We start from the raw sequence: 26,883 nt of genomic DNA, 5'->3' as shown, positions 1-26,883 counted from the left end.
GTTCACTTCCCTGTGTGTCGCAAAAGGTGACCAACAGGGTTGGCGGCAGGAAGGGCATCCGGCCATAAAACATATTGCTTCAAAAAAGGGTACCAAGGTGCCCAAAAAAGGCCAACCCCCGCTCTGCAGGGAAAAATGGCCTCTCAAGGTGTTTTTTTTTTTTTACGACACGCAGGGATACAGTGTACTTATTCGAAACCAGGGTACACACCGCGACTGGCACATTATATTTTATCTTCAAATGTTTTATCTCACCGCATATGTGGTGACAACTCGTAAATGTGTACCTCTGTGATGCCCCTGAAACTGTTTTTCATGCTTTTATTGATTGAACGAGGTTGGCCCCTCTTTTTACAGTTTTATCATGTGTGATTGAAGAGCTAGGTTTGGTTTTTACACATTGGGTTTTTATATTTGGTTTTATTATTTCCTACCAGAGGAATGTATTTTAGCCAACTATCTGTTTGGTTTGCTGAGGCAAAACTTGCTATTTATTTATCAAGGAAGCACAAAATGCAAACCATTTGTGCACTACTTTTAGCTGATGATGATGGTCAAATAATTGTAAAAGGTCTGGTTATGTCTCGTTTACATCTTGAGTTTGAATCTATTGATTGTACACTCTTCTCACAGCGATGGTGCGTGAAGGAATCCCTTTGCAGTTTGGTTGATGGTGTCCACAAAGTTAATTTGAAAATTTCAGTACTTGCTCTCATGTACCCTTCTGCTTATTCATCTGAAATGTCAAATGGCCTTTTATCATGGACACTGATTTCGTAGTAATAAAGAGGAACAAAATGTCAAATGTCTGTGCGTCTCTGTCTCTCTCACATTCATTCTCTCTCTGTCTGTCTGTCTCACATTCATTATCTGTCTCTCTGTCTGTCACACACACACACACACACACACACACACACACACACACACACACACACACACACACACACACACACACACACACACACACACACACACACACACACACACACACACACACACACACACACACACACACACACACTCTCTCTCTCTCTCTCTGTCTGTGTCTGTCTCTCCCACTCTCTCACATTCATTCTCTGTCTGTGTCTGTCTCTCCCACTCTCTCACATTCATTCTCTGTCTGTCTGTCTCTCTCACTCTCTCACATTCAGTCTCTGTCTCTCTCACATTCTCTCTGTCTCTCTCACATTCTCTCTGTCTCTCTCACATTCTCTCTGTCTCTCTCACAGTCTCACATTCTCTCTGTCTGTCTCTCCCACTCTCTCACATTCATTCTCTGTCTGTCTGTCTCTCTCACATTCAGTCTCTGTCTGTGTCTGTCTCTCTCACATTCATTCTCTGTCTGTGTCTGTCTCTCACTCTCTCACATTCATTCACTGTCTGTGTCTGTCTCTCTCACTCTCTCTGTCTCTCTCACAATCTATCTGTCTCTCTCACATTCTCTCTGTCTCTCTCACATTCTCTCTGTCTCTCTGTCTCTCTCACATTCTCTCTGTCTCTCTGTCTCTCTCACATTCTCTCTGTCTCTCCCACATTCTCTGTCTCTCTCACATTCTCTCCGTCTCTCTCACATTCTCTCCGTCTCTCTCACATTCTCTCCGTCTCTCTCACATTCTCTCCGTCTCTCTCACATTCTCTCCGTCTCTCTCACATTCTCTCCGTCTCTCTCATGTATTCTCTCCGTCTCTCTCACATTCTCTCCGTCTCTCTCACATTCTCTCCGTCTCTCTCACATTCTCTCCGTCTCTCCCACATTCTCTACGTCTCTCCCACATTCTCTCCGTCCCTCTCACATTCTCTCCGTCTCTCTCACATTCTCTCAGTCTCTCACATTCTCTCCGTCTCTCTCACATTCTCTCTGTCTCTCTCACATTCTCTCTGTCTCTCTCACATTCTCTCTGTCTCTCTCACATTCTCTCTGTCTCTCACATTCTCTCTGTCTCTCTCACATTCTCTCTGTCTCTCTCACATTTTCTCTGTCTCTCTCACATTCTCTCTGTCTCTCTTACATTCTCTCTGTCTCTCTCACATTCTCTCTGTCTCTCTCACATTCTCTCTGTCTCTCTCACATTCTCTCTGTCTGTCTCACATTCTCTCTGTCGTTCTCACATTCTCTCTGTCGTTCTCACATTCTCTCTGTCGTTCTCACATTCTCTCTGTCTCTCTCACATTCTCTCTGTCTGTCTCACATTCTCTCTGTCTCTCTCACATTCTCTCTGTCTCTCTCACATTCTCTCTGTCTCTCTCACATTCTCTCTGTCTCTCTCACATTCTCTCTGGCTCTCTCACATTCTCTCTGGCTCTCTCACATTCTCTCTGTCTCTCTCACATTCTCTCTGTCTCTCTCACATTCTCTCTGTCTCTCTCACATTCTCTCTGTCTCTCTCACATTCTCTCTGTCTGTCTCACATTCTCTCTGTCTCTCTCACATTCTCTCTGTCTCTCTCACATTCTCTCTGTCTCTCTCACATTCTCTCTGTCGTTCTCACATTCTCTCTGTCTCTCTCACATTCTCTCTGTCTCTCTCACATTCTCTCTGTCTCTCTCACATTCTCTCTGTCTCTCTCACATTCTCTGTCTGTCTCACATTCTCTCTGTCGTTCTCACATTCTCTCTGTCGTTCTCACATTCTCTCTGTCGTTCTCACATTCTCTCTGTCGTTCTCACATTCTCTCTGTCTCTCCCACATTCTCTCTGTCTCACATTCTCTCTGTCTCTCTCACATTCTCTCTGTCTCTCCCACATTCTCTCTGTCTCACATTCTCTCTGTCTCTCTCACATTCTCTCTGTCTCTCTCACATTCTCTCTCAACCACCTTCAGGAATGGGCGAGACTAAATATGAACCAATTTGACAAGGCAAAAGTTAATCCATATAAAGATTTGTAAACCTTTTATTCGAACCTTTACTTCGACATAATGATGGAATGAGACTCAAAGCCAATGTCGATATGCGTTGATGGAGAAGAGAAACAATGGATATTTACAAACGAATAAGCTTATTTCGCTCTGACAAAGTCACTGGAGGTGTAAATATCCGCCGCAGCTAATATTGCTCAGCATAGTCTTAGTGAAAAACATCGTCTTCCAAACGTGTAGTTCACAAAATCCATCGTTTTTAACATGTTGACATGAAGCTCAATGTAATAATCTGGATCAATGACGGCAGTGTGATGGTTAAACATAGGAGGAATGAAAATGGATGCAGATGGAAGACATAGATTACACAATGGATGCCAAAAGTGTTTTTATCTAAAGACCTGTTCGACAATTGGCTCTTCGTGCCTGTTCGGGGTTCTAAGTCAGGAAAGCCCACAAGTCGCGATGCTGGGATCCAGATTAAAATACTATAGAACGTGGTGTGTTTTTCCCACTGTCTCCTGGTGTCCTTGTATAACTACACTGTCTTCCAATCAATAGAAACAAGTACAAACAACAATGGCACTCGATAGAGAGCATTCCTCCACCAGGATGAGCAGTTTACGTTTTTTTGTATCCCACCCATAGGCCGGATTTTTTTTGTATGTCAGAGGCATTTTTTTTTGTATCCCACCCATAGGCCGGAAGCCTGGTGTTGGCTTAGCGGTTAGGGTGCCGGCTTGGGATCCTAGGATCCTGGGTTCGAATCCCGGTCACATCGCTGAATTAACGCCAGGGGGGTTGACTCAGCATGTCATCCTTCCGAGGTCGGCAAATTGAGCACCAGCTTGCTGGGATGAATGATCACGGTGTGCACCCCGATTTAGAATAGGTACACCGTATCCCTGCGCATCGTAAGAGCGTGACCAAGGGTTGGCGTCAGGAAGGGCATCCGGCCATAAAAACATTGCCTCAAACAGGGAACCATGATTGTCATGGGGTCCGCAAGGCTAACCCCCGCTCTAGCGGGGAAAATGGCCTTAAAACGATCATTCATTCATTCATTCCACCCATAGGCCGGATCTGGATCCAGACCTGAAACAAAATCGAATCAACTTGTTATTGTCACCTACCCAACTCATCCACCAAGTTTTGTTATAACTCATCAACAACTTTGATGTTGAGATATCACGCTCCATCTCTCAATGGTGAAGAATCATTTTTTTTAAAATGTAAATGCTCGTTTCTGCATCCAGATCCAGATCTTCACCAAAATCCAATCAATTAATCCTCGTCACATGCAAATGTTGTCCGAATCCATCCACAACTTTTTGAGACATCATGCTCCATCTCTCAATGGTGAAGAATCATTTAAAAATTTAACTAGAACGGCATTCAGTAGAGCGATTACCTCCGCCAGGTGAACAGCTTACGTTTCCTATCCAAAGGTTGACCAGAAAATCACAATATAAGAATCACATTTAATCAAAATCATCTGTCCACAACTTTTTGAGATATCCTGCTTTGTATCGTTTTTGGCCTTATCTCCCAATGGTGAAGAATCACTTAAAAATTTATATTATCCAGATCCGCATCTTCACCAAAATTGAATCGATTCTTCCTTGTCACACACACAACCTGTCTACCAAGTTTGTCCAAATCCATCCACAACTTTTTGAGATATCTTGTTCACAAACAGACAAAGAGAGACAGACAGACAGACAGACAGACAGGGGTGAAAACATAACCTCCATCCACCATTGGTGGCGAAGGTAACAATGCTCGTTTCTGGATCCAGATCGTCACCAAAATCTAATCAATTAATCCTTGTCCAGCAAATTTCGTCCAAATCCGTCCATAACTTTTTGAGATATTCTGCTCAAAGCCAAATAGACAGAGGTGTAAACGCCTTCGATGGCGGATGTAACAAATAAATAATATCAGCAAGAATGCAATATTTGGCTCAAAGATTTATATATTTATTTAGCCAAAAAAAGATGTAAAATCACTGTGTGACTGACGGTGTGACCACCTGCCTAGGAAATGTTCGGAGCCACAAAATCGTTTCACGATTCATCATGAATTCGGCCTTAAGCACCAACACCACCACCTCCACAATCACAACTGCCGCTCCCCCCACCACCACCTCTCTCCGACTCCGGCACTAAACAAAAGCGAACGTTCCCAAAGAAAACGGCCTCCAAAGCAAAGAGCTACGTTGATCAAGCTCTATACCTTTTGTGGTTGGCTCCCGCAGCCAGCAGAGTCGATCACCATCAATAAATACTCACAATTACTTAGAACTCTCACAATACCGTACAGTGTATGAAAATTCAGATTGGGAAAAAAAAAGGGAAGATTGCTGCAATAAGTATATAAGCCATTAGAAGCATCCATTAGTTCGGACGTCACATAAACCATCTTTTTTTGGCAGATATTCACGATCTGCACTGACAAATGTACTTTTGTGACAGCAACTCATATCGAATGTACTTCTGAGGTTTAGAATTCTCTGTGGACATTTTTCAAAGACAAGGGTAGAGATAATGGCAGATAATTTATCACCCGAGATGGAAAGGCTACATTATACCACAAGAGGAGACATTGAAATAATGTCCATGTGGGGGTTGGGGGGGGGGGGGCACAAATGGTCGAGAACATTTCCGCAGCTTGGGGTTTACCCTTGGCGGTGTTGCTACTTCTCTTCAGGACTACGTCAAAACTGCCCTCAACCAAGATAGGGATTTCATATTTGGGCAGAGCAGTGGCCAAGAAATGGCCAAGTCTAAAAGTGTCACAGGACTTTCAAGTACGCAAGACGCTAGCGGACAAGACAGACAGCTTTTGAAGAACATGTTAACGGACATGACGGGCATCTCCTCTGGAGGAAGGTATACTCACTTATGATGATGAAACTACCTGCATGTGAAGCACCAGGATGCTTTGGAGTTGGGGTAGGAAGCAAACCCACATTATACACGTCAAAGGTTCATGTCAGCCCAGATATATGGCGACGTTATCATTTATAGCACATGCTGACAATTATATATATATTTCTACGTCCACGTGGACAGAATTCCACCACATGTTACGCAGCTGATAAACAAATGCAGGAACTAAACTAGAACGCCACTCGGTAGAGCGCGTACCTCCGCCAGGCTGAACAGTTCATGTTTTGTATCCCACTGATAGGGCGGATCTGGATTTGGACCTGAACCAAAATCGAATCGGCTTGTTCTCGTCACCTAACCAACTAGTCCACCAAGTTTAGTTATAACTCTAAGCTAAGGTATAGATCTCTCAATGGTGAAGAATCACTTAAAAATTAAATAATTCTCGTATCTGAATCCATATTCAGATCTTGACCAAAATCGGATCGATTTGTCCTTGCCACACACCAAACCTGTCCACAAAGTTTCGTCCAAATCCGTCCACAACTTTGAGATATTGCGCTATTTATCGTTTTTAGCCCCATCACTCGATGGTGAATAATCACTTACAAGATTCTACGAGCCGGATCCGGATTCAAATCTTCACCAAAATTGAACCAATTCTTCCTGGTCACATACCCAAACTCTCCACCAAGTTTCATCCAAATCTGTCCACAACTTTTTGAGATATCCTGATATGTATCATTTTTGGCCTTATCTCCAAATGGTGAAGAATCACATGAGAATTCTACTAGCCGGATCTGAATCCGAATCGTCACCAAAATCTAATCATTTTGTCCGTGTCACATACGCTACTTCTCCGCCAAATTTCGTCCGAATCCATCCACAACGTTGAGATATCTTGTTCACAAACAGACAAACAAACAGACAGGGGTGAAAACATAACCTGCATCCACCTTTGGTGGCGAAGGTAATAAAAACGACCCGTATCTCATCGCCATGATTTGGATTTTTGCCATTATTAGTCAATATTGCCTTTCAGGGTTCCCTTTTATTGATAAACGAGTGGCACAAGTTAGGAGAGCAGGTAAGTAAAGTTACGCTGAACCACACCATGCAGATTAAAAGATGGTATCATGACCACGATACACACACACCACAACTCCGTGATGACGCAACATGTGTAACCACACAAATATTATTTGGCTTTGAGGAACTACGCCTCGTGCGCACGTCAACCTATGGATGAAATATCAAGATGTGCATTGTACAAGTTTGATGACCTCAATTTCATCTAAAAAAAATATTTATATATACAAATATATACACACACATATATACAAATATATATATATATACACACACACACACACATATGTATATATATATATATATATATATATATATACATATAATATACACATGTATACACACACACACACACACACACACACACACACACACACACACACACACACACACACACACACACACACACACACACACACACACACACACACACACACATATATACACACATATATACACACACACACACATATATATAAATATATACACACATATATACACACACACACACACATATATATATATACATATATACACACATATATACACACACACACACACATATATATATACATATATACACACATAAATACACACACACACACTTTTTTTTTTCTTTCTTTTTGTATACTGAATCGAGGCTCGTGAAAGAGCTAACATTTACTTCACAAACAAATCAACCAGACAAACAAAACACACAAAAAGAGGGAGCGGAAAACAAGATGGGGAGAGAAGGGGAAGCACACAAACACAACATTTGAGAGCAGGGAGATGTGTGGAAGGGAGAGGGCTTGGGGGGGGGAGGCGTGGGAAGGGGGGGGGGGGTGGAGGGAGAAGTATAAAACACAAGGACACCAAGGACTTCCAGGACAGAAGTTGGTATTTCAAAAAAGTGGAATTGGGGTGAAATTAGCGGGGGTAGAAAAGATCAAGGTTTTGGATGGAGGAAGATAAGAGATGGTGGTGAACAGCAGTTTTAAAGACCTGGAGGGTGGAGTGGGATTGAAGAGAGTGAGGGAGTTTGTTCCAGAGGTGGGAGAAAAGAGGAATGAAGGAGTGAAGGTGAGCAGAGAGTCTTGATTTTGGCAGTTTGACCATAAGAGGGTTGCAGGCAGATCTTGTGCGACCTGTAGGAATATTTGCGGGACAGAGCCCAGAGAGAGCTGGGGGGGCAAGGCCAGAGAGGAGTCGGTAGAAGATGGAAAGACCACCAACCTGCCTGCGGTGAGTGAGTGAGAGGCCCTTGGAGTTAGCTTCATCGCGGGAGATTCCAATGATTCTGAATGCTTTGGTTTCAACAGCGTGAAGACGAGCTAGGTGTGAGGCAGGAGCACCAGCCCAGAGGGGAGAGCAGTATTCCATTGAGCTGCGGATGAAAGCCTTGTATGTGGTGAGGAGCTCAGGTGTGCCAAGGAAGGACTTTGCACGACGGAGGATGCCCAGTCGGCGACTGGCTTTGGAGGCCAGATTTGAAATGTGGTTTTCCCAGGAAAGATCATGGCAGATAGTGAGACCCAAAAGCTTGAGTGACAGAACTTCTTGGAGAGGATTATTCAGAAAGTGGATGGGAGGGTTGTCCAGTCGGTCTTTTCGGAGAGACATCGCAAGAGTGTGAGATTTGTCAGGATAGAAAGACATGTTCCACTTGTTTGCCCAGTCTGTGATTTTGTCCAGGTCTGCAGAGAGTGAGGAGGCAGCAGACTGCCGATCTGAGGGATGAAGAATGGAGCGACAGAGAGTAGAGTCATCAGCAAAGAGATACAGAGGATTTTCAAGAGAGTCAGAGAGATCATTGATGAAGACCAGAAAAAGCACAGGGCCCAGAACACTGCCTTGTGGAACTCCAGCCTGAACAGGAAGAGGAGATGAGAGAAACCCATTCAGGGCCACACGTTGACTACGACTAGAGAGGAAGTCCGCCAGCCATGCGTGGAGATTTCCATCGATACCAAAAGAGGAGAGTTTGGTGAGCAGAGCGGGGTGCCAGACCGTATCGAAGGCACGTGATATGTCAAGGGAGACTGCTCTAATTTCCTGTTTGGCATTGAGGACCTCCATCCATTGTTGAGAAAGCAGAAGCAGCATGTCCAGAGTAGAGTGTCCAGGTCTGAAATCAAATTGATGATCAGAGATCAAGCCATTGGAGAAGAGGAAAGATTTCATATCTGAAGCAATGATGGATTCCATGACTTTGCTGATAATTGGGAGAAGGCTGATTGGTCTGTAGTTGCTGGGATCTGTTTTTGCACCTTTTTTGTGCAAAGCGGTGATGTTGGCAGATATCCAAGCAGATGGAAGATGACCTTGAGCAAAAGAGAGGGTGAAGAGAACAGAGAGAGGGAGTGAAAGAGCGGAAGAACAGGATTTTAGGACCCGTGGGCTGATGCCCTCAGGTCCAGTTGCAGAGTCCGAGTCGAGGATTGACAGAAACTTTTCCACCTTGTCAGGAGGAAAGGACACAGAGTCCAGGAGCAGCTGGGTACGACTGGGTATGGTGGGTACAGAGAGGGATGGGTTTGGGACAGAAGATTTAGAGGCAAACACAGAGTTGAGGCATTCAGCTTTTTCACGCGCGGAGTCAGCCGTGTGGCCATTTGAGGTGAGGGAGGGGATGGAGGGGGAACAAACACCAGAAACAGATTTGACCAGACACCACCAGGATTTGGAAGAGGGAGACAGATAAGAGAGTTCGGTCCTGAGAACGGAGAGATATTGTTTCCTGGCTCTCCTGAGGGTGGACACACACTTGTTTCGGGCTTTGTGAAAGGAAATGAGATTTCCTTCCGTTGGATTTGCTTTCCAGGAGACGAAAGCAAGTTGTTTCTGGGCAATAGCCTCACCACAAGATTCTGTGTACCATGGACGGGAGGAAGGGTAAGACAACAGAAGACGAGATGGGATAAATCTGTGCATGAGAGAGAGCAGTTTGCTTTGGAAGAATTCCCAGGAAGAATTTGTCAGAGGCAGTAGAGATGGGAGACCAGTCAGATGATTGATGGCTGCTTGATGACCGTGCCAGTTGGCCTGAGTGAAATGCCACTCGTCGACGCTGAGGAGGCTCTCTGAGAATGGTCAGAGAGATGTCCACTTTAACAAGCACATGATCAGAAGAGCCGATTGGAGCAGAAGAAGAGCAGCAGACATTTTCAGGGAAGTTAGTCATAACCAAGTCCAGAAGAGAAGATGCTCCGTTGACTGAAATCCGGGTCGGGAAATTGACAGATTGTGTCAGTCCCAGTGAGTCACAGAAGTCCTTTGCTGAAGAGCCATGGTTGGTGAGAGTTGTACCCACACCCAGCCAACTGGCATGGTGACAGTTGAAATCACCACATATGAGGAAGAGAGAGTTGGGATGGGTAGATAGAAGTTGGTCCATATTCTCAGACAGCGAGATGTAGATGGAGTCATCACTGTTTGGTGGACGGTACAACACACATATGAACAAAAGGTGGGAGCGAAGGGGAAGCCGTAGCCAAAGGTATTCCTGGGGGTGAGGTGGAGAGAGGGCAGTGCAGGGCGAGTGAGGAAGAGAGTTTTTTTATAAAGATAGCAACCCCACCTCCAGGACGAGGCTCAGGTCTATCATACCGGAGGAGGGAGTAACCTGGGAGAGATACCAAGGAATCAGAGACATCATGAAGGAGGAAAGTTTCTGTTAAGCAGATCACGTCTGGTTTGTCAGAAGCAACCTGTATGGAGAGATCAGACAAGTTTGAGCGAAGGCCCCGGATGTTTGAGGTCCATACTGTTAAGGAAGAGGAAGGGGGAGCATCGGATACAGAACAGGGGGGGGGAGCGGTAGGGTAAGATGTGGAAGAGGAGGAAGAGGTAGGGAGAGCTGTTGAAGGTGTGTCGGAGATTACAGAATAGCTTGGAGAAAGGGAAGAATGGGGCAGACAAAAGGTTTGATGGTGATTGGGAGAGGCACAGTGAGGTGTTATTTGACGAGGGGGAAGAGCGAGGCAGAAGGTTGAGGGAGATGAAGGTGAAAGTTGGAAGGGGGAAGAAGCGGGGAGGACGCTTTGAGGGGGAGGGGTGAGAGGGGAGTCTAGGAGGGGAGGAGCGAGGGAGAGTCCCGGAGCGGAGGGGTGTGGGGGGAGATTTGAAAGGAATGGGTGATTGGGAAGATTTGGAGGGGAGGGGCAAGGGGGAAGATTTAGAGGGGAGGGGTGATGGGAAATGGGATTTTGGGGTGATGGGATTTTGAAAAATGTACGATTAATGGGAAAAGAACATTTATTGCAAAATGAGTTTCTTGAGACATTCGAGTCAAAAATACGTTTGAGGACGCTGGAGGGAGGATGGAGTGCTGGAGAGTTTAGGGAATGAATGAAAGATGCACTATAAGAGATGGATTTTTTTTTTGGAATGAATGGATTTGGCGAGCAAGTCAAAAGCATCCTTTTATAGAAGAAGAAAAAGGTGTTGTAGAATATGACAGAATACAGGTCTTCAGGGGTCAGATGAGACATTTTTTAACAACGTGATCACAAACGAAACAACGTGGTCGAAAAACGAACGAACGAACAAATAAGAACGAATAAACGAATAAGAACAGAAGGAAATGTTTTTGGGTTTTTTTTTTTTTTTTGAGATTTTAAAACAAGGAAGTATGGGATGAAAAGACCGTGAAAAACAGAGACCGGAAAATAATTGCAGCGCGATCAGAGAACCGCTGAGACAAAAACGAAGCCTCAAGCCAAGGTTGGACACAGTAGCCTAGTACTACACTTAGGCCTCAGAATACGCGATAAGAGAGACCGACGATTCTGTACACAGGTATGAAAAACCAACGCCAAGAATACTATTCAAGACACCCCAATAGGTACACATACAAGACCAGTTTCGACAAAAACACAATTGAGAAAAGAAAAAGACATATATACATATATACACACATATATATATACACACACACACACACACACACACACACACACACACACACACACACACACACACACACACACACACACACACACACACACACACACACACACACACACACACACACACACACACACACACACACACACACACACACACACACACACACACACACACACACACACACACACACACACACACACACACACACACACACATATATACACACACACACATATATATACACACACACACACACACACACACACACACACACACACACACACACACACACACACACACACACACACACACACACACACACACACACACACACACACACGTATTGTTTTATTTATATTGAGCAAATTGCAGAACGAAAATAGGTTCTCACTGATGTGCTGCACTCTTCACAGAGTGCCGCTGCCGCCGAAGCAGCTTCTGAGCAAGGATTAAGCTGGGTGGTTTGCCATTGCCTTTGCAGCAGAGTTTATAGGGTGGGAATTTGGAATTTGTTTCGGGTGCCAGAGACAGCACACCTTCTCTTTGCGAAGGACACCATGGGATCTTTAATGTCCACCGACTAATGCTGGCAGACAGGACGCCCGTTTAACGTCCAGGAGGGACGATACACCTTGATGAACCACCGTGGTCTGTGAAACACCAGGATGGCACTTTTTAGCTGGGTCGGGGTTCAAGTCCAGCCTAGACAGCTTCGAGGTGAGAGTGAATATCTCCAACCATCCTTCCATCCCTGGAATAGGTTGAACGAGGTGAAAAAGTGAAACAAGAGCAATTTTAAAACATTTGGTGCAGGGTTTGATTGGCTTTAGGCCTCTGATCAGACTCACCAGACATCTCGTCTTCTTTTCCCGACACCTCTCCTTGTTTCTCCGACGGAGCAGGTTGTCGAAAGTTTTCTGGCTCGGAGATTAAAGCATCCCGTTCCCCTTCATCTTTGGCCTTTTCTTTTGCTTCCACCGTTTCCACATCTTCGGAGAGCTCATCGGGGGCTTCCTGCGACTTCTCAGCACACTCGGGTTCCGCGCTCACGACGACCTTTTCCAAAACGCCCTTTTCAACCCCGGCGTCATCCATTCCATCGTCGGTCCGTCCGTCCTCGGGAGACGCGTCCTTGGCCTCCCGGGGCTCTTCGTCCTCCTTACCTCGAGGTACCTTTTCCGCTTCGACTGCCGGATCATTGTCCCCGTTCTCCGACGGGACCTCTGGCTCTCCACCGCTCGGACACTCGCCGTGCGCTCCAACGTCACCCGAGATGTCATTCTCAACGGTCTTCGTTGGTACGTCGATGCCATCCTCTGCTGGGCTCATAAGTACAATGTTTTCTGGAATTGGAGCAGAAGCACAAACAAGAATAATTAAGGCAATCAGTAAAAGTAAACAAAATAAATAGCTTTATTTATTTATTTATTGTATACAAGATCGAGGCTCGTGAAAGAGCTAACATTAATCACACAAAAATCAAACCGACACTTAAAACACAAAATAAGGGGAGCGGTAGACAAGATGGGGAGAGAGGGCGAAGGACACAAACTCAACATTTGAGAGCAGGGACATCGAGAGATCTGTGGGAGGGAGAGGGCTTGGTGGGAGGGAGAGGGCTTGGGGGGGAGGTGTGAGAGGTATAAAACATATGGACACTGCAAGGACTTCCAGGAAAGAAATTGGAATTTTAAAAAAGTGGATCCGGGGTGAATTAGCGGGGGTAGAAAAGATCAAGGTTTGGGATGGGGGAAGATAAGAGATGGTGGTGCTTAGTTGGAGACTTCATGACAACTCCAAATTAAGTAAATAATGAACATATGTGGGGAAATTACACGCCCAAACCAGGAATCGAACCCAGGTGCTTTGGTTACCTGTACAAGTGCTGACCTGGGTTCGATTCCTGGTTTCTGGGCGTGTAATTTCCCCACATATGTAAATTTATTTATTTATAATCCTGTTCATTTTATATTAAATAATAAACAATCAACAATTGATCGTCGGAACGTACCGAAGGGCAAAGGACTCATCAGACGGGAATTGCGAGCCCATTGGCGTGTACAGGTGCGTTGGAATGTGTGCAGGTACACGGGTCGCATCGAAACGAACACAAGAAGCCATTTGCAATGATTTCCGAAGATGCAGAATGTGCTGAGCGATGGCGAATGGAGGCAAGAACAATGGGGTGAGGGCGAGGGAGGACGTAGCGATGTAGAATAAACAATTATCCGCGCAGCGCGGACAGGAAAGGGCAGGGCGGGGCGGAAGGGGACAGATTACACGCTGTCCGCTCGTGTCCGAGACTAGAGCATGTACATTGTACAGAGCAGGTACAAAGTAATTAATAAAAACCACCGCACACGTGGATAGCGAATTCGGGTCCCGGGAGATCGACCTGTACACGGGAATGGGGTCTCCTCGTGGATACGGGAGCTGGGGTCGCGGACCGAGACAAACACCTTGAGAGACACCGCGTACACCGAGCGTTACCGGCGGAGGCAACTCAGGTGAATGGAGAAACAGGTAGGAAAAATAAATAAATACCGATGATAAAAATTACATTGGACGCGGATCAGTCGGTGCTTGAGTCGTGCGGCCGTTGGTGATCCAAGCAAAGGGTGTCCGGCGGGCCTCACCGGAATAGTCCATCGACTTCAGTAGCAACGACCAAAACGGAGGGAAGGGCCCCCGGGGTTTACATGATTCCGCCGGCGAGGAAGGGGCCGAGCTGCGCCCGAGCACGGATGCCAGCACGGTAAGGGAAGCCCGAGCCGCACACGTACATTCTATACATCCCAGCGCCGTTCTCCTCCCAACCCAATCCCATTTGGAGAGTCCCCGCCCCCATTTCGCGAGACTCCGCCCGTCCCCGCCCCCATTTCGCGAGTCCCCGCCCATCCCGCCCCCATTTCGCGAGGCCCCGCCCATCCCCGCCCCCATTTCGCGAGTCTACGCCCGTCCCCGCCCCCATTTCGCGAGTCCCCGCCCCCATTTCGCGAGTCTCCGCCCGTCCCCGCCCCCATTTCGCGAGTCTCCGCCCGTCCCCGCCCCCATTTCACGAGTCTCCGCCCGTCCACGCCCCCATTTCGCGAGTCTCCGCCCATCCACGCCCCAATTTCGCGAGTCTCCGCCCGTCCCCGCCCCCATTTCGCGAGTCTCCGCCGGTCCCCGCCCCCATTTCGCGAGTCTCCGCCCGTCCCCGCCCCCATTTCGCGAGTCCCCGCCCCTCCGTCTCCCTGCCTCCCGCATATGGCGTCGGCACCTCCGCATCCCTCCCCTTCTTCTTCTCGTCGTCCACAACATTTGCTCCCAAAACGTGAATCCGCTAACACTTAAAAAGCCTGCAAGTATAACGAACCTTCCCAATATTCCACAAATTTAAAAGTGGTTCGTATTGTTAATCCGACGTCATACAATTACCATTAAAGGTCAAATCTGCACCAGACAGGTGTTCGTATTAAAGTTACAATTTATCTTAACCTTGGCACCACGTTTTTAATAAAAATTCACTTTTTCAGAGTTTCATCCACATCCTGCAGGGCTGGGGAGAGGGGGAGCTCAAGTCTTTCACCAACCGACTGGGCAGGTATGCCGTTCGACTAAGGTTAGGGCAGGAATCTTCGCGAAGGACACCGTGGGTCCTTTAACGTCTTCAAAAAGTTTAACGCCCCCCGGCACACACATTGATGAACCGCCCATTTTATAAACACCGGGCGGCAGTTTATACCTGGGCGGGGATTTAAACCCAGGCTAGAAAAGCAAAAGCAGCACCGAAAGCGGCCGTCGACACACAAACATACATGAACTTCAACTTATATAGTACATTTGTTCATACGTAATTTTTTGGGGGGTTAAGGACGAGACAAACACTTAACACAGCCACTGAGCTTGGGGGAAGTGCTGTCCTAAACGTCACTTCCTGGGATACTCTGGATTTAATTATTTTATTTTATTTATTTACTTTTCGACACCTAGCCTACTAAGGTCTAAAAAGGCCACTGCAGTGATTTTACTTTGTTTATCACCTTGTTGCTGTTCTACCTTAGGATCTTCATTGAAGAAAGTTGTTTTTTTTAAGTTACAAAAGAGATAGTAATCTTACCATAATTCACCAAATGTCTGTCCGTCTGTCCGTCTGTTCCCAAGTACCGCAAAAACGGTTGAACCAATCGCAACAAAATTTTGGGTGGGTAATCCTGGGACCCCCTGGAGTAAAATAGGCTATATTGTTTTTCCAATTTTTTTTCCAATTTTTCCAATTTCTAATTTTTCCTATTTCTCCAATTTTCCAGTTTTTCCAAACACGATGGAATAATATTTACCGATATGAACAGTGATGTGGCTTTTATTGAAATTCTACGAATACTGTTTAGATTTTGATGATTTGCGTGTGATATGATTCAACGGATGTTTACATGAATCGTTTAAAGTTAAAAAAAGCCTTTCATTTCTGATATTTTGCCTTTTCATTGGGGCCTCCCAATTGAAGCCCCGCCCATAGGGCGGGTACCGTTGCTAGTACTAATAGTGTAGGGTTTGCGAGGTTGTTTGCCCTGAGGCCTGCGCTGGCTCTCGGACACACCTGCATGCCTGATTGTCTGGTGTTGGGTTAACGGTTAAGGTGGCTGGCTTGAGATCTCAGGGTCTTGGAGTTTGAGCCCCTGACGTTGTGCCGTTGAATTAACACCAGGTGGGTTGACTCAGCCTGGCATCTTTCCGAGTGGCAACCTGTCCAGGATAGTACTCCTTAGCCAATGAAACAGCCTCGGCGGCCCACCTCGGATCCCTGAGATCTCAAAGCCAGTCACCTTAACCGTTAAACCCACACCAGGCTTAGACTCACACAAGGCACCAGATAATCCCGGCCATCTTGCTGTTATCCATCTCTTTTGTGTTGTCTTTGGGATTCTTACATGTTATGGAATGCCAGGGGTAGGTCACGAAGTTTTAATCAACAAAGCCAACCGCACTCTTCACATCACTCCACATTTCATCACCCCTCCACGCTCAGCAAATACCAGCAAATACCAGCAAATATCAGCAAATACCAGCAAATACCAGCAAATATCAGCAAATACCAGCAAACACCAGCAAATACCAGCAAATAGTACCAGCAAATACCAGCAAATATCAGCAAATATCAGCAAATACCAGCAAATACCAGCAAATACCAGCAAACACCAGCAAATACCAGCAAATAGTACCAGCAAATACCAGCAAATATCAGCAAATACCAGCAAACACCAGCAAATACCAGCAAATAGTACCAGCAAATACCAGCAAATATCAGCAAATATCAGCAAATACCAGCAAATATCAGCAAATATCAGCAAATACCAGCAAATACCAGCAAATACCAAGGCCTTCAGCTTTCAAATGATTCATTTCCTGTCCCAGCACCAGGGCGTGTGCTGAATGACACAGCAGTCGCCTTCATGTTCTATTCTTCTGCATTCATACTCCCACCCCAAACTATACTAGTTCCTTTTTTTCCTTTGTAGTTGCCTGGGGCACATTCCAGCAATGCTGAAGGGCTTGTAATGAGAGAGATTACTTCGAAAATGAGGTAATCATTGTGAATTTTTTTTTTAACGTATACCATGCACAAGACCACGTGCCTCATCAACATCTGCACCACCATGTGACAGGAAGTGGATCAGTTTGCACGGAACAGGGAATAATAACGTCTTCATTGGCTTTGTGTGCTTTATACAAGCGAAGACAACTTCGCCTTTAGTGCTGGTCTACCATAACTATGGTACTCAAGGGCTAACAAAATGGCTTGGAGGTATGCACACTAAACTACCTAGCCCGGGTTAGGATCCCGACCCAGATATAAACTGCCATCCTGGTGTTTCACAGGCCACGGTGGTTCATCAAGATGTGTGTCGGCCCTCGTTTTATTTTTTGGATACAAGATCGAGGCTCGTGTAAGAGCTAACATTGATCACAAAAAGACAAACTGACACATGAGACATAACACATATGATAAAGGGAGCGGGAGAACAAGATGGAGAGCAGGGACATCGGGAGATCTGTGGGAGGGAGAGGGCTTGGGGGGAGGAGGCATGGGAAGGGGAGTGGGGGGTGGGAGAGGTAAAGAAAACACTTGGACGCAGCTAGGACTTCCAGGAAAAAGTCGGAATTTCAAAAAAGTGGATCTGGGGTGAAACGGGGGTAGAAAAGATCAAGGTTTTGGATGGGTCCCTGGAAAAGATCAAGGTTTTGGAATGGTTCCTGGAAAAGATCAAGGTTTTGGATGGGTTCCTGGAAAAGATCAAGGTTTTGGATGGGTTCCTGGAAAAGATCAAGGTTTTGGATGAGTTCCTGGAAAAGATCAAGGTTTTGGATGGGTTCCTGGAAAAGATCAAGGTTTTGGATGAGTTCCTGGAAAAGATCAAGGTTTTGGATGGGTTCCTGGAAAAGATCAAGGTTTTGGATGGGTTCCTGGAAAAGATCAAGGTTTTGGATGAGTTCCTGGAAAAGATCATGGTTCCTGGACGTTAAACAAGCATCCCGTCTGCCGGCATTACTCGGGGGACGTTAAGGATCCAATGGTGTCCTTCGTGAAGAATAGGCGAGTTATCGCCGGCACCATGAAAAAATTACAATTCAAAATTACAAAATTACAAAAAGACCCTAACCAGCAGAGGGCATTGCATCAGCAGCACAGCCGCACCATCAGACAATGAAGCTACCCCGCAGTCTTGTGCTGAATGCGAAAGCAGAAGGTGCAACTGAACAGCAAGAAACAAGGATGGATATAAAGATGTAAATAACAACAACCATCCATTTCACGCCATGAAGCGCAAAGGAGAATAAGCCGAAGGAATACAATCCTGGATGGGTCGCCACTCTGACCTTGGATCCTCGAATGGCTTATTATCCCAGTAAACTGGTGATCATTTTGCTGACCTCGGAAGTATGACAGAGAGGCTGAGACAACCCACCTGGTGCTATCTCAACCGTCTTGTTACAGCGTATAAGGGTAGTTGGTGTACAAGACTCCTTCAGGAGCGCTAAACTTCTGGAATTTTTAAATATTATTTCAAACTATTCTATTAAAATGGAAGTGCAGGAGGGCCTTGCCGTTCATGAGTTTCCGCTTCGTGGATTCACTATAGCAAAGGTGTGCAGATTGCGGTCAATGCGCTCGAATAATCGTGGGTTGGAGAACTATTCTCCACATCTATTCACCTAAGTAACATGGGCAATAACACAATAACCCCCTCAAATCCCCCAACTTCATCATCATCAACATTGCCATCACATTATTGGATCAAGCTTATCATTAATATTATTAAAGGTAAGTTTCATGATCTTAATAACCCAAGAAAAGAAACTTTATTTTATGTTCTTCATCCAGGAAAATCATCTTCACCTGGTGTTGGCCTAACTGTGAAGATAGCTGCCTAAAGATCTTAGGGTCTTGAGTTCAAGCACCTGTCGTGTGGTTATAATAACACCAGGTGGGGTGACTCAGCCTATCATTCTTCCGACGTCGGCAAAATGAGTACCAGCTTATTGGGAAAAGGGAAAAACTGCATCCGAGGCACAGATATGATCCCAGCAATGATGCAACCAGCAGCCACAGGGTCCATACAAAATTATAATGCAGGACCCTGTATACACCTGGACACTGTATGGGGTATCGTGTTCGATGAACTCTCTAGTTTATCGATCTACTTATTTATTTCACTTCAAGTGCTAAGAAGGCCCAAAGGCGTCTCCCCTACCCAGCTGATTCATGATGTTTTACACATGAAGAAAGAAGCTGTTGAGAGTAGTGGACTACAGACACTGCACTGTTCTATCTACATCGACAGACAAGCACATACTGTTCAATAAAGTTAAAGACGACTTAAGATGCTCGATGCCACAAATAATATTAATGAACTCGTCAAATTTACGCGTAGGGCCTTTGTAGGGGAAGACTGCCCTCCAGCTCTTGGGATTATTCTGCCCCATGACAGTATTTAGGCAACTATTGTCACTAGAATATGACTCTAGAAGTCTAAAACAAAATCCTTGAAGTGTTTCGGGTGGTAGCGTGGACGAGCGTCTTGCTATAGAGCAGGTCAGGGAAATCGTAGGATGATCCTCATTGATGGTCTCACCGGTCTGGATGTTAACTGGTTGACAGATATTAAGCTTTTGGGGATGCATCAGAGAGACTATATGGTAATTGACTTTGGGGATTAGGTGGGACCCAATGCCATCCGCAGGTGGAGACAGCTCAGACGGGAAGCAAGGAGGGTCTGTTGGTTCTGGCTGCAGGAAAGCGTCCTCAGTGTACAATGAACTTCCAGGTACCGGACAACGAGGGAGTGCGGGCATTTTTTCTCCAATGGTCAGGAACCACGTATCATTCAGATTTCTTGACCTGGTAAGACACACTCCTCAGCTGGGACCCACAAGCTTATGTATGCTGCACCAGGGACCGTGGATGTCTGAGACGAGGTAGCGGTTTCTTGTGCACGACTTGTTGTGATTGGTGTGGAGATACATCAAGTTGTCGACTTCCATCAGCACGTTAGTTACAACAAACCCCACTTGTTATTTGTAGGTCAGAGGAAGGGATCTGTTGGTTGGTAGATTGATCCTGCTGGCACCACATATCACAGGCTGAGAGACCTGTGCACAAATTTGTGAACTCAAACTGGTGGTGGCCAGTGCACGGATTAGTGGGGTTGCTAGTTCTTCCATAGGGTCCTGCCGTAGAAGCTTATCCTTTAATTCACAAACTGCCTTTGTGGCAATGGGATTACTGTTGGTGTTTTCAAAACGACCAAACTCAATGCTCATACAATGATGTTTAAGGAGCTTGTCGTGGACCAGACATGTAAAGGTGGGAGTGGGATCGGTGCAGATGACAGCAAGAGGTCCAAACAATAGCCGAAGCTCTATGCGGAAGTGGACCAAGTCAGTGATGAGTGTGTTTTATTTTCCTTATCCATGATACATGATGTAGTGTAGAATGAGGTACGTTCCTGCAATATAAGAAGCAACTGTTATTTGTGTTTGTGTGTGTGGGGGAGGCAAGGGGTGTTCCAGATGATCGTGTGGGGTGTGTTGTGCAACGCGGTGCACTGGTGGCAACTGGAGGTCACCTGTTCGACCTCGAAGGGGCTCGCAGGACAGATGTAGCAGTGGATAGATGTGTCCAACACATCATATTTTCCTAGAAGGGCAGGAAACCTCTATGGCATGTCGGGTAAACATGTTATCAGGGTCGAGGGAGACAGTTGCAGAGTGTCAGGAGGGCGAAGTGGGTGTGTATATGACCGAAGCGAACTAGCTTTGGTATAAGCATCTGGGTGTTCTTTGTTGTACTGGGGTATGAATACCGGGACAATCTGGCAAACCTGCTCCTGTCATTTGAGAGTTTGGGATTCATTGGTTAGGTTGCAGTATGGAGACTGGTGAATCTGCACACGTAGGGGAGTTGATTGTTCCGGGCAATGCACGGTGTTAACATTTTCATCCAGACAGGCACATGTTGTCTCCTGAGTCATCATCTGAGTCTTCAGGTATGCCAACTACTTGGCACACTCTTGCAATGTACCTACAGTCTCGTTCAGGGAGGTAGGGACATTCAATGAGGAAATGGCAGTAATCGGCATGATCCACTTGTTTGCAGAGGGGACAGGACTTCGTAAGTTTGTTGGGACAGTTCCTTGATAAAACTTGACAGTGTTGTGGCAATGGGAATGATGCTGGACAGGAGACTTGTGGTCAAGACATTGGGGTATGCATGGATCTTGCACCCTCAGCGGTGTGGAGACCATCTCATAATGAGTCAAGCACTTAGGATATCTATATGGCTTTACGGAGGCTAGGGTGCAACACCGGAGTTCAGTTCCCTAACAGAACCACCTTTAGAGGCCATTTTTCTCTGCAGAGCAGGGGTTCGCCTTTTCTGGGCACCTTGGCCCCCTTTTTGAAGCAATGTTTTACGGCCGGATGCCCTTCCTGCCGCCAACTCTGTTAGTCGCCTCTTGCGACACACGGGGAATTACCAGTGAACTGGTACTCAATTTGCCGACCATGGAAGGATGACAGGCTGAATCAACCCCCCTGGTGTTAATTCAGCGATCGACCGGGATTCAAACCCAGGATCCTCTGATCCCAAGCCGGCACCCTAACCGATAAGTCAACACCAGGTTAGTTCCCTAACACTGTTTAACATATCTGGGGAGCCCACTGTGGATAAGGCAAAGCGAAACGAGCACAACAAATTTCTCCAGAGAGGGAGACATCTCCTCGTCTTTAGTGACAACCTGCTTATGGTGGAAAATGCCTTGTCGTAGCAGGTTATATTCCACATATAACATAATGGGGTTATACAAGTATTTTTGGGGTGCTCCCTGTGGTTATGATGGATCACAACGTAGTTAATGAAGTATGCACCTGTCGACTGGAATCTGAAATGCCATCGGATTGGCTACCATATGTTGGCGATGGGCATCGAGTTTTGGACTATGGTATGACAGAATATTACAGGGTAGTAGTTCGCAATCTGACAAAGCTTAAGTGCCAGCACAGAGACTTTCTGTTGGATCAAATGGTAACGGAAAGTCAATCACCTCCTGCGTGATCGACATAACAGTTTCTTCCGTGTGCCAAGCCTCCAAGATAGTCTTCTGGTCCTGTTAGGGGTAGAACCCAAAATATGAACCCTATCCCACAAAGGTGTGTGCCCTTCCTTAACAACGTGTTTGGCAATAACAGATCTGTTGAGATAATTACATTTAAATACCTTGCGGTGTTCAGTAATACGTTGACCTAAGGTCCTCACCGGGAACACAGGGCAAGGTGTACACCACACCTGCCATATCCTTCCTCGGAAGCTTGTCCTTGACCCTCATAAGAGCTCATCTAAGGGTGAAAACCGATTTGAAAGTAACCCTCACTCCTGCCGCTTTCAAAACTCTGCCAACCGACTGTGAAACTCCCGGTATAAAGGGCAGAACACAAAACACCCATGGTTGTTCTTTCTGTCCCAGACTGTTGTGTGGTGCAGCCATTCTCGTTTTCCTGTTTGGTAGCAAGCTGTCAGGGTAACCATTTGCCCTCAACACATTCTGAAGATGGTCCACTTCTCTCATCTTGTCTTGGAAGGTAGCTGGTAACTCACCTGCTCTTTTTGAGAGGGTGTGCACCACAGATCTTTTGTGCTCCATTGGATGGCAGGAATTGAAATCAAGGTAGCGATCGGTGTGAGTTAGTTTTATGTAAACTGTTACATTTAGGGCTCCTTTGGGATCACTTGTTATGAGTGTATCCAAGAAGGGGAGGGCTCCATTTCTCTCTTCTTCAAGGGTCAAATTAATGGTGGAAAAAGTTTTATTTATGGCCTCATGTGTGGTGTCCACTTTATCAGAGGGACAGATGACAAATGTGTCATCTACGTAACGGAACCAAACATGTGGCTGCACTAGTAGGGATGGAATGGTGCTTTCCTCCAAATCCTCCATCACCATGTGAGCAATCACGGCTGATACCGGGGAACCCATGGCGGTGCCAAAAACCTGTTTGTAGTATACCCCATTAAACACAAAGTAGGTGGAAGAGAGGCAAGTCGAAAGCACGTCACATACGTCCATAGGACTTAAGGCTCCTGCAGTCTGTTTCCACCGATCATCTTCCATCAAACTCCGATTCTCCACCTCGATCGCCAGGGCTATGGGCACATTGGTAAATAACGAGACAACATCAAAAGATACCATGGTCTCGTGCAATTCGATTGTGAGATGTTTGTGAGATGATGATGGCTGCACCACACAACAGTCTGGTACCGAAAGAACAATCATGGGGGTTTTGTGTTCCGCCATTTATACCGGGAGTTTCACAGACGGTCGGCAGAGTTTTGAAAGCGGCAGGAGTGAGGGTTACTTTCAAACTGGTTTTCACCCTGAGACAAGCTCTTATGAGGGTCAAGGACAAGCTTCCGAGGAAGGATATGGCAGGTGTGGTGTACACCACCCTGTGTTCACGGTGAGGACCTTAGGTCAGCGTATTGCTGAACACCGCAAGGTATTTGAATGTAATTATCCCAACAGATCTGCTATTGCCAAACACGGTCTTAAGGTAGGGCACACACCTTTGTGGGATAGGGTTCATATTTTGGGTTCGACACCCTAACAGGACCAGAAGACATATCTTGGAGGCTTGGCACACGGAAGAAACTGTTACGTCGATCACGCAGGAGGTGATTGACTTATCGTTAGCATTTGATCCATTCTTGCGTAAACTGAGCAGGGATTCCTGACTTTAAATAAAGATTCCACATAATGTTGTCATCCAAGGTTTTTATCAGGACAATATCCCCCAAACCACCCCACTCCTTTCTTTCTTCCCACCTCTTTACCACATATGGCCATGTGTTGATATTGATATCATCACAGGTTATTTTGTGCTTTCATCTCACTAACTAATAGGGTTACACTAAGTTATGATCACTTGTTAAAATTTTTACCGATTGTTCCGGAGTGTAGCTAAACATTTGGGTTATAATCCAGTTATAGTTACCTTATGGTTTTGAGCCGTTAAGTTGCTGTTAATTTTTAAATTTGGTGATAATGGTTTGAGTTTACGAGAGCGATGTGATATGTGTTTTGATTGGCTGTCCAGCTTTGCCCACCCCCACCTTTGAGTATATAAGGGGCGTTTTGAGATTATTTTATCACTCTTGAGTAAGGTTAATGGATGCATGTGGTTTTTCACATGTTGTTAACCAAAACGTTGTCATTTTTGGTTCAAATAAAGGTTGGAGATCTTCCCATGGAGTCCTTTGACTCTAGATATATGGGTCAGTATATTGCATATGGGTCAGTGCCACATGCCTTGATCAGGTATGCCATGGATTTATTTTGGGTGCCACAGAGATTTAGGGATTTTTTGATGGCATATTATGATCAGTTTTGGATGCGGTTTGCGACACAGTCCTGTGTAACAGAGTGGCAGAAGTTGGAAGTGGGGATCCCGATGGGATGTACCATCTTCCTTATTTTGTTTGTGCTGGTTATGGAGTTGTTGATATGTGTGGTGAATGGACATGGGAAAGAAGTGGAGCTAGCCCCTGGTCAGAGTTTGCCAGCGATGTTTGCATTCATGGATGACCTTACAATTCTCAAACAGTTGGTTGATGCAGCAGTAGAGGTACTGGGATGACTAGAAAGGTTGAAGCGGTGGGCAAGAATGGGATTTAAAGCAAGAAAGTCGAGGAGTGTGGAGGTGAGACGAGGAGTGGTGGATAACATGCACAGGTTTGAGCTGGGAGGGGAGGTGGTTCCATCATTGGCAGAGGCCCTGTGAAGAGTTTGGGAAGATGGTATACAGTGGAGTTGAATGATGTGGGAAGAGTGGAGGAGGTCAGAAACAAACTTTTGAGAGGTTTGAAGAGGATTGATGGATGTGGTTTGCCAGGTAAGTTGAAGGTATGGTGTTTGAAGTTTGGATTGATGCCACGAGTATTGTGGCCATTGATGATGTATGATATTGCGATTGGGCATGTAGAGAGGATGGAGGTTGTGGTGAGCGGGTTTGTGAGGAGGTGGTTGGGAGTGCCATGCTGTTTGACGAACATTGCCTTTTATGGTCAGGGTGGAAAACTCCAGTTTCCCTTGACATCATTAACCGAGGAGTTTAAGGTGGTGAGGGTGCGGGAGTTCATGATGTTGCGGGATTCAAATGATGCAGTGGTAAAGAATGCTCTCCCAGAAAAGAAGGGAAGTCAGAAGTGGAATGTAAGAGCAGAGGTGGATGAGATAGAGGAGCGGTTGCAACAGGTGGAAATTGTGGGGATGGTACAGCACTGGAAGCATGGCTTGGGGTGGATGAAGCATGAGTGATGGGGAATGGCATGTGTGAAAGAGAGGAGGAATATGGTTGAGAGGGAGGTGAGAAGAAAGGAAGAGGAGGGGAGATATGTGGAATCAGTCAGACAGGCGAAGCAAGATGCTTGGACTTGGTGGGAAGGCGTGCGGGTGAGGACATTGAAGTGGCAAGTGATTTGGAGGATGGAGCCAATATTGTTGAATTTCCTGTTGCGGGCAACGTATGTTGTGCTTCCGTCACCAGTAAACTTGAGGCACAGCTGAGCGTGATAAGTAGCACGGTAGTTGCATTGTACTGTTCCTCTCTGGTGCTTTTATTAACTGGAGCGTCTGCAAGTGTGCTCTCGACATTGTTCGGCAGTTCCATGAAGAGGATGAAAGCGAAGGTCAAAGGTATTTTTTATCAGTGATCCTTTGTAAAAAGCTTATGTTTAGACTTGCACGTGGTTTGAAGGACATGTCTCTTTTTGTTGCTGATACAGCTGCAGAATTTCTCTTCTTAATCTCCATTGTCTGCACAAAGTCACTTGCATGTATTAATATGAAATGCAACTTAATTGCTTGGATCTCAGTGACAAATATGATTTGTAGCAAAAGCTTAAATTACAAACTGAATGCATCTGAGGGCACTGATGACATACATCCCATGCATGCTCTGTAATGAAGGGAGAACCTTTATTGAAATCCGCATACATATGTATGTATATATATACAATATACATATACAGTCACGTGAAAAAGTAAGTACACCCCATGTAAAGTTTTGACTTTTTCAACATATTTCAACATACAGCTGTTTGATCTTTATTTCAACAATATTGATAGATAAAGGTGATATAATATAACAAATATCATGAAACATTTACATTTTGTAGTCCATTGTATAATTTAAATAAACATAAATGCAAATTTCGCATGTGGAAAAAGTAAGTACACCCCGACATTATTCACTACTTCAAATACCTAAAATTAGAATCAGGTGCACCAGCTCAGGTGCAAATGATTAGAACATCAATGGAGAGGATCTTGGAGGAACCTGTCTTATTTAAACCTCAGAAATTTAATTTGGTTTGCTCTTTGTTGTTGAAGTGTGCGGCGTCACCATGCCGAGACCAAAAGAGCTCTCTGAGGCTTTCAGAAAGAAGGTTACAGATGCCTACGAGTCTGGGAAGGGATTTAAAAAGATCTCCAAACAATTTGAAATCAATCATTCGACTGCCCGGAAGATCATTAACAAGTGGAGAAGATTCCAAACAACTGCCAACTTGTTCAGGCCAGGCCGCCCCAGCAAGTTCAGCCCGAGAGCAGACCGCAAGAT

General features: G+C 45.6%; 1 protein-coding gene across 6 annotated transcripts in view; it reads right to left on the bottom strand.

The window, feature by feature from the left end:
* LOC137431810 (uncharacterized) overlaps nt 1-26,883 on the bottom strand; it is a 368,459-nt gene that overhangs the window by 144,000 nt on the left and 197,576 nt on the right. For all 6 annotated transcript variants that reach the window (XM_068123528.2, XM_068123531.2, XM_068123532.2 and 3 more), the window contains exon 9: nt 12,576-13,070. In XM_068123528.2, the coding sequence (XP_067979629.2) occupies nt 12,576-13,070 (495 nt within the window). The remainder of the gene's footprint in view (nt 1-12,575; nt 13,071-26,883) is intronic.

Source organism: Myxine glutinosa, chromosome 7 (genome assembly GCF_964187855.1).
Source record: "Myxine glutinosa chromosome 7, kmMyxGlut1.1, whole genome shotgun sequence".
Taxonomy (NCBI): domain Eukaryota; kingdom Metazoa; phylum Chordata; class Myxini; order Myxiniformes; family Myxinidae; genus Myxine; species Myxine glutinosa.
The sequence above is the reverse complement of the archived record's forward strand: the minus strand, read 5'-3'. Positions and strand labels throughout refer to the sequence as shown.